Below are 12,089 nucleotides of genomic sequence, written 5' to 3'. Positions count from 1 at the left end.
AGGATGTGCAGTGGCCCAATGAAGCATGGATGCTGCTTTCCTGTTATTATAATTGACTTTATCCTGCAGTTCTTATTGCGTAAAGCAGCGTCACTTAAGTTCAAGCATTCATTCGATATTTTTATTCTTATGAAAATTAAGGGAAGCCCAAAATATACAAGGCCAAAAATGTCTTATTAGTATATTGTAGAAATAACATACTCACGCAGATTTTCCTTTTACTTATTCGTCATAAGTTTCTTGGTCATCCGTTCACCAGATTAAGTGGGCTAATGTCTTTGGACCCTAGAATGACCAGGTGTCCCACTTGTGGTCCCCATCTCATATACCGAGACAAATACCCTATATTTTGATTAGCTCTTGTTAACTTTGGTTTCACAAGAACAGATGTGAAATAATAAGGGATGGATGCACACCTACTGAAAAACTAGCAGTTGTGAGAGAAAAGGAGAGTACAGGAGTCTTTCAAGTTAGCAGAACTTGTAACGTGCATAGTTTGGGTCCATACGTTTCTAAGTTAGACATGTCAAAATTTAAGGTCAAAGACAAATTGACGAATTGGCTCACATGTGGTTTCTTGGGATTTGGTCATTCTAAGGAAGCCACTTGAAACAAATGTAGTGTTTGCTGTTGTGAGCAGAAGAAATCTTTATTAGAGGAGAGGAACATTAAAATGTGCAGGTGAGCCAGAGAGAAATGCAAGAAATAGTTAAAAAAAAGGCTAATCTACATTTTACAATTTAGCATTACTGATATAGTAGACACTCTTTTTCCTCACAGAAGTACAGCCACACAGTTGATAACAGATACGTTCCTGTATCACTAACCAGCAGATTCATTCATGAAAATTCAGTGTTTTACAAACCAGGGTACATTATCGTTGTTTGATGCAAACAAGAATGGTTCGAGAATTTTCCTGAGTTTGCACAGACTGAGCCTATAGTCCATTGTCATAAAAGTAACAACATCACTTTTCACCTGATAAATTTTCAGTGAACCAGGTAACTGCACAGTATGTCAGTTTGGGTAACTTATGGGGAGGAGAATTTTAATCTGCCTTTCTGTAAGCAAAATCCACAAAAAAGGGTAGTCCCTTTGTCACCACGGTTGAGATCTGTTTTTGTGTAGCTAGAATAATGTCATACTCGTTTCCAAACAACATTTGAAAATGTCTACAACATACAGTAAATTGAATTATGAAACATTATGATTTATGTGATTTACACTACAGCAGAATTTATGCAAAAAAAAGAAAAGGAAATATCCAAATTTCAACAATTAAAAAGAGCCGTAAGCTTGCAGCTCCATAAGCATGCGCAGTACATAATAAAACATACCTTAATAAAGAGCATGCATTTAATTAAAAAACATATTTTAAAAACATTATATAAGAAAATGCTTTCTATTTAATATAAACAAAACAATGAATGCAAAGAGGAAGGATCAAATATAAGTTTAACCATATGGTTATAACAGCTGGTGAGAAGCTAAGTTACATATATATATATATATATATATATGTGTATATATATATATATATATATATATATACATATATAAAAATTTAATCGGGTAAAAAAAAAGAAAAAAAAGAAAAAAGAAAAGAAAAGAAAGATGATGTCCTTTACTGAAAAAGCTTAGTGTGCTAGGGTTACAGCAGAGGGAGCATTCCTCCTGTCCTCTCCTGGGTTTCCTGTTTTTCTCCTTTTTCTCCATGGTCCTGTATTTCTTCCTGTGTTTGCCCTGGACCTGCCAGCAGCGTCTCAGAAATATCACATTCACTTCCACATCTTCCCATCAAATTCTGCATGAGGAGGTGAGAAAGGGGAATCGTAACACCAAAATCTGCTGAAAAGATGTTACTTGTTGTGTTTACTTACTGAAATACACAATTTCTGCTCACCCTTATTGCAGTCTTTAGCCATATCGCGCTCTTTCATTATGTTGTTTTTGTACTCTGTCGATTAAAGTAGACACACAGAAAGTGAGCTATGGATGGAAAGTGAAGTGTGCGTATTTAATGCGTTTGGGTGAAGTTTACTGCACCTGAATTCAAAGGCTCTTGGTTACAGCTCTTCAGCTCTGTGCAGTCTAAAGTTACTTCACCTCCAGCGATTGCGGTTCCCCTGTGAAGAAGTTAATGTTAGATTTAATGTAAAGTTAAAGCAGCATAACATTAACCACATGATAATGTATTACCGATGGGATCGACCCAGCTCATACTCCAGCCCTGTAAAAAACAGAAAAAAAATCTCAAGCGCACACAATAATAACAAAATGTAACCCTGATAAATATGCTTTTTATGATGCTAAGAAAAACAATCAGGTTGCAATATACAAGTAAAAACCAAGCAGGAATGTTATAATAAAAAATACCTCTCTTTTTGCGCCGTCGAGTCAGCATAATAAGAGCAATGATGATAAACCCCAGCAGTAAGAATGTCGCCAGGAAGTAGCCCAAATGTTGCATGAAATAACTTCGATGCTCGGGGATAAAGACATTAACCACACGTGGAGGCTCGACCCCTTCACCTGAGAAAAGAACAGGAATAAAATAAAACTCCTTCTTCAATAACCTAATTAACTCTCCAAGAATTACTGAATATTACACATGATAAATATCGAGTGAACTCAATAAACCCTAAAACCAAACAATGCAATGTATCCCAGGGATTTCATGCTCATATTTTAAATTAAATCTATTGTATTGCTGCATTGGATTAAACTAATGGCAATAAACAAGGATCAAATGAAATGTAGTTCCACACAAGTAGAGGTTTTTATTCCTCTAGAGGCTCTTTTTCATTTGTTTCCAAAAGCAAAACACCGGAGCAGGGAGAGCAGAGAGTTAAATGTCAAGATGCTGTTTGGCAGTAATGACTTCCAGACCTGATGTCATGCAGCTGTTATTTTTTTCTCCCCAGAAAAACACAGGCTGACCAGAAAAGTGGAGAAGTGTGAGGGAAGGGAGACAAGTCTGTAATGTGGTCTGTCTGCATGTCTGAATTACTTTTTCATTTTAAAATTGCTCTTCTAACAAACACAGAAGCCTGGTTTGAGCATGTATGGAAAATAAATCAGTGACACCTTCAGCAGAGTTTAGCAGTGAAGTCTACCATCTGGCAGGCCGCTCTAAACATGGCAGGCAGCAAAGAGTTTCACAGTGACCTGAACTGTCTCAATGCACCACATCTATATATCTACATAGTTAAACATAATTTCAAAAACATAACAAATAGAGAACTGTTTATATCTTCTTTAATCATTATTTCAAACCACAATGTGGTATATCACAACTACTTCTGCAAAAAGTACACTTATAGATGTGTTGCTAATATATGTCATAAATTAAAAAGCAGTTTAATCACAGAAATACTAAAAATTTTTAATCTCTAGTCTTTCATTAGCAGCTCAAAAGGACAGTACAAACTAATGAAGAACTAATGAGGAAAACGTGCAATGGTTTATCTGTTGTCATGCTTTTTTAAACCACCCAGTCAACAGAAAAAATATTTATTCTAACTTAATTACCAACATCCTCTGAGGGGGTCTACGTATACACTGATGGCAAATAAAGCTGTCATTGCATAATGTGCCTAATATGCATGAAAATGCAAAGACATACCCAAGGTCATTGTCTCTCAGCACAACTGCTGAGAGGAGAGCTCCAGCCATGCTGTAGCAGTGGTCCATTACCATTTTCTTAACAGATCAAGTGTGTATGCTTTAATGGCTTTTTTTTTTTCAAATGGTGGGATACACATCATTTGCAAGTCAATGAAATAAAGGGAATCATCTTCTTTTCAGAGGCTGATATTTCTCTTGAACTGGTGACAGCTCACAAAATGCTTCCCTCATGATTACAAGGAATAACTCCTTTTTATTTTTGTTTCATGTCATCAATAACTACGACAACAACGTGAAAAGCTGTGAAAAGTTCCCATGTTGCTTGTAATGTAATGTGGGTGAATAGAAATAGTTGGTTTTTTTCTAACAAGCTCAGTGAGGTGCAGATAAGAGCTAAGTGGGCAGGAAAAAAATGCATCACACATGCATTTCTTTCTCACATAAATTTTAAATTGGCTGTCATTTCTTTGAAGGGGAGGAGAATCTATAGTCTAACACGTACTTTCATACCCTCCCCTTACTTTGCTGTTTCATGTCGCAGCTGGCCCAGATGTTGAACAGATGGGCCAGACTTCCTGTAACTGCTGATAAATGCCTCTACCAAAGAAACGGAGGAGAGACTGGAAAAAACAAAACAAAAGTGGAGAAGCAGTATAACAGGTCTAGATGCCTGGTTTAGACTTCACGAAAAATGAGGAACAAAAAAACAAAAACACAGGATGTGACCATCCACTCCAAAAAGTACTGGATGTTGAAACCCATTTCTCTGCTCAGTCTAGCTAAAATATGTCCAGATAAACAAAGAAAAAAAAAGCTCTAAATGAAGCAGTTTGTGAGGAAAATGAGAGCAATTCCATCACAGGACTAATTAATGTAGACAGCTTTTCAAGCAAAAGATGCAAAAAGATATCTCTAAATCTCCTTCTATCCAATCTGCAAAACCAAATAAACAAGAATATGAAAGAATTTCTTTCTTTCTTTCTTTCTCAACTAGCTCCTGCATTCCTTGCCTCCTCCCTCTTCAGCTCAAACACAAAAACAGGGAGGACTGAGGAGAAAGTTGGCAGGAGGAAGAACTGATTTAACTGACCAACTATGCCTATAAATATAACAAAAAAACCCAAACAGGAGCGGTCTTATTTCTCTGTGCACAGTTCAGCCCAAAAAACCATACAGGAAAAACCATTTACCATGACTTTGTTCTGGGAAAACGAATTTCTATGGATGTTTGTTACTTACTTGGTTCTGGTTCATCATTCTGGAAAATTCTGGGTGCTGGAGTGGAATTAGGCAGGAGTGGAGGTCCCACAGTTAGTCTGAAGATGCGCCTCTCATGGAGACCACAGTAGTGATGGTGCAGGTGGCAGGAGTAAAGGCCTTTATCAGCGGGCCTCAGGTCAGAGATGAACAGTGAGAAGTCTCCTAGTGTAAAAGCATTCTCTGCCACGCTCATCTTGCTCTGGGCAAAGAGAGGTCCATAATCCCTACGCTCTCCGGAGGCGTACAGATCCACCAGTCGGTCAGCCTTATCAGGACGCACACCAGGAGGCTGGAAGTCCCAGTGGGCCACCTGCTGCTGGTCCTCCTGGAGACCCTCTCTCCACAAGGGGCGCCGGTTCACACAAGGCAATACCACTGAGCTTCCCAACAGGACCACCAATATAGTCTTCTCTCCATCCCAGTACCGCTTCTCTTTACGGGCTGGAAACACATTCAGGTGTAATAAATTTTTAGGTGTAATTAAATACATCTGAATGACAATTCAAGGAACAAATATAGTATTTTAGATCAGATAGCCTCACCTGATTTAGTGACGTCAACCTGGATTTGAATAGACTGGCGAATCTGACAGTAGTGATGGTGTAAATTACAAGTATAAACTCCTTTGTCAGTTGCTGCCACGTCTGAAAAGATATAAATAAAATTTTTAAAATAGAATTAACACAATTATATTAAAATTATAACTAAGCATGAACAATGTTCATAGTGCTACTGCAAAAAAGAATTAAAAGTCTCACTGTTAATAATAAGGGAGAAGTTGCCATCACTGAAAGCAGAGTCTGGGATGAAAACGCGGCCCTTGTTGAAGGCGTTGTAGACCCTCTGGTTGGCCCCAGGTGACATGTCCAAGACTCGTTCCACAGAATTTTCCGGGCTGCTGCGGACCAAGTCCCAGTGCACCACCCTCTGACGGTCCTTCAGTCTGTCCCGGATCCACACCATGCGGGGGCTGTGACAGGGCAGGATGGCATTAGATCCCGCGGGAAGAGTGACGTTCTTCGCCTCCACCACTGCACCAAGTCTGCTGCTGCTGCTCTGTCCCCAAGCTGACACAGCATATAAACACATGTAGTCACAAATTCAGTGCAGCAAAGATGTAAATGTAAATAAACCAAAATAATATGCTGTGCCTAAAAAAAAGAAAGTCTCTTACCTCCCGGCAGGAAGAGCACAGCAAGAACTGAAAAAAACAAAATCCAGAATGATTAGAGTTTTATCCTACTGATGATTTTAATTCACACAGCCTGCTGATGCTGCGTTATATAGATTTGTCTCCACATATTTCCACTGATTAATTCTTGAGAAACACTTCAAGCGCTTCCACCCACAAATTGGTTGAAGTGCCTGGAGAGTTTAGCTTTGATCTCGTACTGACCCAACACTGAATACTTTCAGAGTCTGAGCAGATGTGGGTTCAGTGAGAGGACAATTTAAAAGAGATAGAGTGAAACTGAAGAAACAAGCACATGGTGAAAAGGTAACGCTTTAAAACAGAAGTTCAGCAAAGGAAGACAAAAGTAGACAAACACACCAGATGTCAACAACACACTCTGGAAATACATTTCGCTGTTTGTGTTTTCTCGCTCTAGGGATTTTCCGACAGCACATTTGCTATTTCTAATGCATTTTTCCCACAGTGCTATTTCGCCGTCTGTTTACTGAAAGGCGGGCAGAGATGTATGCAGCCAAAGCATACAGAGCCCCTATTCATCTTGGCTGCTGCTGGCTTGTCGCAAGGCCGTGATCCTGAGGGGATGAAGAACCAGGCTGTTATTCAGCGCACTCCAGTCACAGTACCAAGTGTCAAAAGTCTCAGAACAAGACCAAACACCTGTTTGTTTTCACCATAACGGTACTTGTTATTATAAACTATAGAGACAAGATTTATTTCAGTAATGCAGTGAATCTTCTTTCAAGCTTTGAAATGTTTCATGCAAATACGGTGGCAAATCAATAAATCGTCACGAGCTCGTCAGCTTTTAAAATCACAGTGATACAAAAGATAAAAGTAAGAGAGCATTAGGTTCCATTTTAAGATGAGATGACTGACTTCCTCTGTGCAGGTCATTTCAGAGGCCGGAGGCACTAACTGTAGAAGCTCTGCCCCCTCTTGTCTTAAACTGGGCCTCAGGAAGAGTTACAAGACCTCAGCCTGGGGATTTTAAGGTATGCTTATACTAAGAGGTCAGAAATATCTCAAGAAATTAGACCATATCAAATCCGGTTCTTTTTCTGAATTCTTTTGCCGACAGAGAAAGACTGGACTCAGTGTGGTCAAGCTCAAAAAATCATCTTTATTGTACATTTCCGGAAATTTCTGTCAGTACTCTGTGACTTTTGGCACACATTCTAACTCACAGGGGCGTTTTCCTACACTGGCCTCTATAAAACAATATAAACAGAAAATAAGCACTAAGAATATATTTATTTCGTGACAGTCTCCCCCTTTTCGTGTTTCCTAAGAAACACGACATAATTCCTGATTTATCCCATTAAGTTTACTTGCATGTGAAAGTAATAGCTAAAATATAACAAAAGAAATTATGCTAAACAAAATGAAACCTTTCAATTGCCCAACCATATATGTCATCCATCCCCTCAACGGGTTGTATATTTTCAATGTTCCCTTATTATTGTGGCATGATTACTTCTATCCACCACAAATAAATCAAACAAATAAATCAAGCTCTAAGACAGCACCTCGCGTTTACGCCGGGCTGTGAGCTGTCCTACCTTACCCCCTTTTTACCCAGAATCCCAGTTTAAACCCACTTCTGACTTTCCTTTCTGCTCACGGTCAAATCCAAACAAATATAATTAGCTTTGTCCTATTAAAAAGTCCTACATTACTTCTTTGGAAACGGTCTCTATATGGTTTAACCCGTTTCCTCTTAAACTTACTCCTAGTTTCTAAGCACACAACTTACAGTTCAGTTAATTGTCCCTTTGCCCCCTGTAACGGGTAGAGCATATCCTGGCATGACCACAGTGTGTGGGCAACTGACATAACATAGAAATCATACAAACTATTACTAAAGCTAATCCTCCCATTACCCTTCATTACTTTGTGCTCACATTATAACCTCTGTCTAACGAGCTTTTAATCTTCTTTTCAATCTAAACAACTACTCTTCTGAGAGGTTTCTCTGTGCTCTGCGCTTCTTTTGATTGCCCCTTCTCTTGGTTCCTGGATTCTCACCAACCCCTTCGTGGTTTTGCTGTGGTTCTGGAACCTTCTCCTCTAAAGGACAGAAAACGAAAACACCTCTCTGCTACGCCTCAATAATCTAATATGTTCATCAATTGTTCTCTTAATTATCCAAAGTTAGTTCAAACTATCATGTTCTGGGCTCAATCATTTATATATTTAGTCTCAATATTATTTATGTGTGTAAGCGACACTTTTGACAACCTTTAACACACTTAAAGAGCCGTTTTCACCCTCTTCACCTCATGTGTTTCGTGTTGCTCGCTCTCTTCACCCTTATCTGATCATGAACATCGTGAGCACATCCTGTACCAAAAAACTGTTGCTATGCAAGTGCAACATGATTATAACCGCTTATTCTAATAAAAGAGATCAAAGAGAAAACAAACATTTTCAATCAGTTAAGCTTAAGCATAAAAGCAATTACTTGTGGGTAAGTTTTATCGTACCTAAACTATCAAACACACAAAAAGTCATAAAATGATCCTAGAACCCCTTATTTCAAATTAAACCTGAAATTCCCCCCCTTTTGACACATTTTATGTGTCACACAAACTGAAAATGCTTCACCACATCTTGGGAAATTAAAAGAAAAAGGTTAGTCATATTATTTCTCAGAACACCTCAGCGATTCTCCTCTCGAGTATATTTGCTCCGGGTCTGCAAACCTGTGTTTAAGGAATAAAATCAGTTTAATTATCATGTTAAATCTTTTGAACTCCTGGCGCCACCCAGAGCCTGCATCCCCAGAACTACCTAGAAACAAAACCTGTGTGTTAGCATCAACTTCACATTTGAAATTCAGTTTTCCCCAGTGTCCTTCCCTCACTCATCACACCAGGGGAATTTATGTCTTTATTCAGCCATGAATCCAGCTCACCTGATTCATCACTGAGCCCAACCGTCACTGGCATCTGATAGTATGGCAGTGCATATTCTTTCCTTAAACTATAACAACCACAAAGCACTTTCAAAATGTGACGAATAACACTTTAAATATACTGGGAGCCTGTGTTAGTGAGATAACACTGGTATGAACTGGCTCTGGTCAAAAGCCTTGCATTTGAGTTCCACCGAGTCCGTAACCATTAGCAGTAGGGCTGCCACAAACGATTATTTTGATAGTCGACTCGTCACCGATTATTTTTGCGATTAGTCGACTAATCAGATCATGCATCCATTGGACGTAAAATGTACACCTGAAAATATGTTAAACGTTTATTTTGTGACCCAGAAAGAATAATAATTGTAATATTAAAACTAACTAGCTGCCGCCATTGTTGACAACTGCGCTGGGCCGCGCTATGAATTCTGGAACACAGTTTCTTCTTCTTCGGGGTTTAACGGCAGCTGGCATCCTTGTACATGCAGTGCTGCCATCTTCTGTTTCAGTCCGTTATTACACTCTTAAATACTACTACTTATTCCTGCGTCTTTTGGGATCTTACAAAGCTTCAAACGACGCGTCGACTATTAAATTAGTCGTCGACGATTTTAATAGTCGACGTAATCGTGACTAGTCGACTAATCGTGGCAGCCCTAATTAGCAGCATTTTTAAACTGTGTAAAGTATTTAGATTTACTGAATGTTATCCAGAGGAGCAAGTAATGAGTGGAAACTTGCAACAATTATTGCACTGTATTGTTTTTTTTTTGTATGCATGGTTAAATGCAGGGTTTGACATACAACACAAGTCAGTAACAGGTTTAGCAGTTTTAGCTGTGTTGCATATCTTCACCATCAGGCTATGAGAGTACCTCTGCTACTGTTCTTTGATGCAGTAAACTCAAAAACACTTCAAGCTGGACAAAATGACTTCAGCACACACTGGCATCAGAGAGGAGACCTCATCCTGGAAAACTTTGCTGGCTTTTCTACTGTAGGGCAAAAACTTTCCTGCAGATGGTAAAAACAAAGCGTCTCAGCCCCTTTAATTGTCTGTCATCAGAAACACACAGGCTGTTGACTCATGAGGCTGTTTTAACAGTAAGACTTAACAAGGGGCTATTGAATTACTAGTGATAATAACAGACATTTGCCAAATAGAGTGCAAAATCACTGCTGTCATTTTACTCCCCAAACTCACACACGTTGAATCACTCATTAAAATCTCATCCTGAAGGTAAAAAAGCAAAACGTTTTAGGTATGATTTAAACATAAAGAATGAGTTTACTCAGCATAAAGTCTGTGATTCACGGATATTGTTCAAGTGTGAAGTTTGCTCACAGCCCCGTCACAGGTTGAAAATAAATCAGACAAATCTGTGCAGCTGCAGACTCAGCTAAACATACAAAGATACATTCAGAGACCTGGAGGGCTTATTGACCGTCCTGTGGAAACAGCGTGTTAGCACTGATTACGTTTAGTAATTACATTCTAAACCACTGCAAACATGCTGGATTATTTGTGTATGGATTGCTTTCTGCAGATTTACATGAGTTTCATCTTCACGTGGAATAATTAGGTGACGTCTGTAATTTTGAGGTCATTTATCATGTTCAGATGATCTGATGGCGCCCAAATGTCATAGCTGCCAAAGCAACATCAGCAACATCTCAGTGTGTGGGCATCTTCTCTAACCTTATGGAGGACAAATTGAGCTCAAAATTTCAGGGGATTGCCTGCTAGGATTTTCCAGAGCATAAATATGCTACCTTATCGTGACCTTGTCATTTTCTGCCATGAATGAGTAGCTACATGTTTACAAACTTGTTTGAGTCAAAACAGCACTTCTAATCTTTTCCATGCCCTGTTGTTTTGTGGCCGTTCATTAAGTTGGATCCAACCACCATAAACTGTGTTTATGATGGTTGGATCCCCCTCCTGCTCCCTCTCCTCCACGCCGTCCGGACTCCAAAAGATCCACTCTTGGTGAAACACTCATTACTGACACATATAATGACTGGCTGCTGGATTGTGCTGACTCCTCCACTCGAACCGCAGTTAACTGGAAACACATTGGGTTTAAGCCATAAAAAATCCCAGAGTCACAAACTATGGCCTGTCTACTGTATCAACAGGCCAAGGCCAGTCTGATTGCATTTGATCTATTTTATTGAATCACTCATTTTATTGATCACTTTGAACAAAAAATTTAGAAACTGTACAGGGCCTTAGTTTGAGATTAGATGTTCATACCTGCAAGAGGCTTTAAATGTAAAAATAACATAAAAAAGGTTAAAATGATGAAGATCGTGGGTTATCAACACAAAGCATGAAAACACATTAGATTAATCTTGCATCGGTTAACTCAGTTTGCAAAAATGAGTGTACAGCAAAAAAAAAAAAAAAAAAAAAAGCAGTGAAAAATACAGATGCAAGATATTTACAGTTACATATAATAGCTTACAGAGACTCTGTGAGAGAAGAATAATGAAAAAGATCAGAAAAGTATTTAGCTGAGGCAAAGCAAACCTGGCAAAGGAGTCTGCTTTTGTTACCGACTGACCTGGATGCAATTATGGCACAAAGAAAAATTTAGCAAGCATCTTTTTTTTTTTCTTTTAAAAGTGAGACGACTTAAGAGGACTTCACTTACTCTGAAGGAGAGCCATGTCGACGAGGAACTATTTATCAAAATTGTCAGATGTTAAAAGCCCGTCAGAGGAGGTGAGTGCATCAACTGATAAAACACCAGAGCGCCTGAAGTTCACCCAGCAGCAGCAGCAGCAGCAGGACTTTGTTGTGTTCATGCAGGCTGGAGTCTACACAAGTCCCCTCCGCTAGCCATGATCCACTGCATAGTTTGGTGCTAACAGCACTAAATTGCACAATTGCCTTTTTTTTAATAGAACACTGGTATCTTAACAGCATTTCGGATAACTGCACCCAAGAACACAACCAATCTCCGTTAAACTAAACACTTTCCAACAATCCCCAAATTCTTTTAATGCGACTAACAGCTGCTAGAAAATCATCTTATAATGAAACAAATGATTTGCAGCTTTTAAATTAAATATTAAGTGATAGCT

General features: G+C 38.9%; 1 protein-coding gene across 3 annotated transcripts; it reads right to left on the bottom strand.

Moving 5' to 3' along the window:
• Positions 1-618: 618 nt before the first annotated feature.
• mxra8b (matrix-remodelling associated 8b) lies at positions 619-11,822 on the bottom strand. Of its 3 annotated transcripts, none has more exons than XM_005448545.4 (10): positions 11,657-11,822; positions 6,062-6,088; positions 5,646-5,954; positions 5,430-5,531; positions 4,867-5,328; positions 2,377-2,532; positions 2,200-2,230; positions 2,047-2,126; positions 1,904-1,957; positions 619-1,804 (listed from the first exon to the last, which is right to left on the bottom strand). In XM_005448545.4, the coding sequence occupies exons 1-10, from the start codon at positions 11,670-11,672 to the stop codon at positions 1,779-1,781; spliced, it is 1,263 nt and encodes a 420-aa protein (XP_005448602.1). In that variant the 5' UTR covers positions 11,673-11,822; the 3' UTR covers positions 619-1,778. The 3 variants fall into 3 exon arrangements, 2 of the variants coding, with proteins under 2 accessions (XP_005448602.1, XP_025757616.1); XM_025901831.1 differs by lacking the exon at positions 11,657-11,822 and adding an exon at positions 8,997-9,267; XR_003215565.1 differs by lacking the exons at positions 2,200-2,230; positions 11,657-11,822 and adding an exon at positions 8,997-9,274.
• Positions 11,823-12,089: the final 267 nt, after the last annotated feature.

This window comes from Oreochromis niloticus, linkage group LG20, assembly GCF_001858045.2.
Source record: "Oreochromis niloticus isolate F11D_XX linkage group LG20, O_niloticus_UMD_NMBU, whole genome shotgun sequence".
Classification (NCBI taxonomy): Eukaryota; Metazoa; Chordata; class Actinopteri; order Cichliformes; family Cichlidae; genus Oreochromis; species Oreochromis niloticus.
This window is presented reverse-complemented; position numbering and strand designations above follow the sequence as displayed.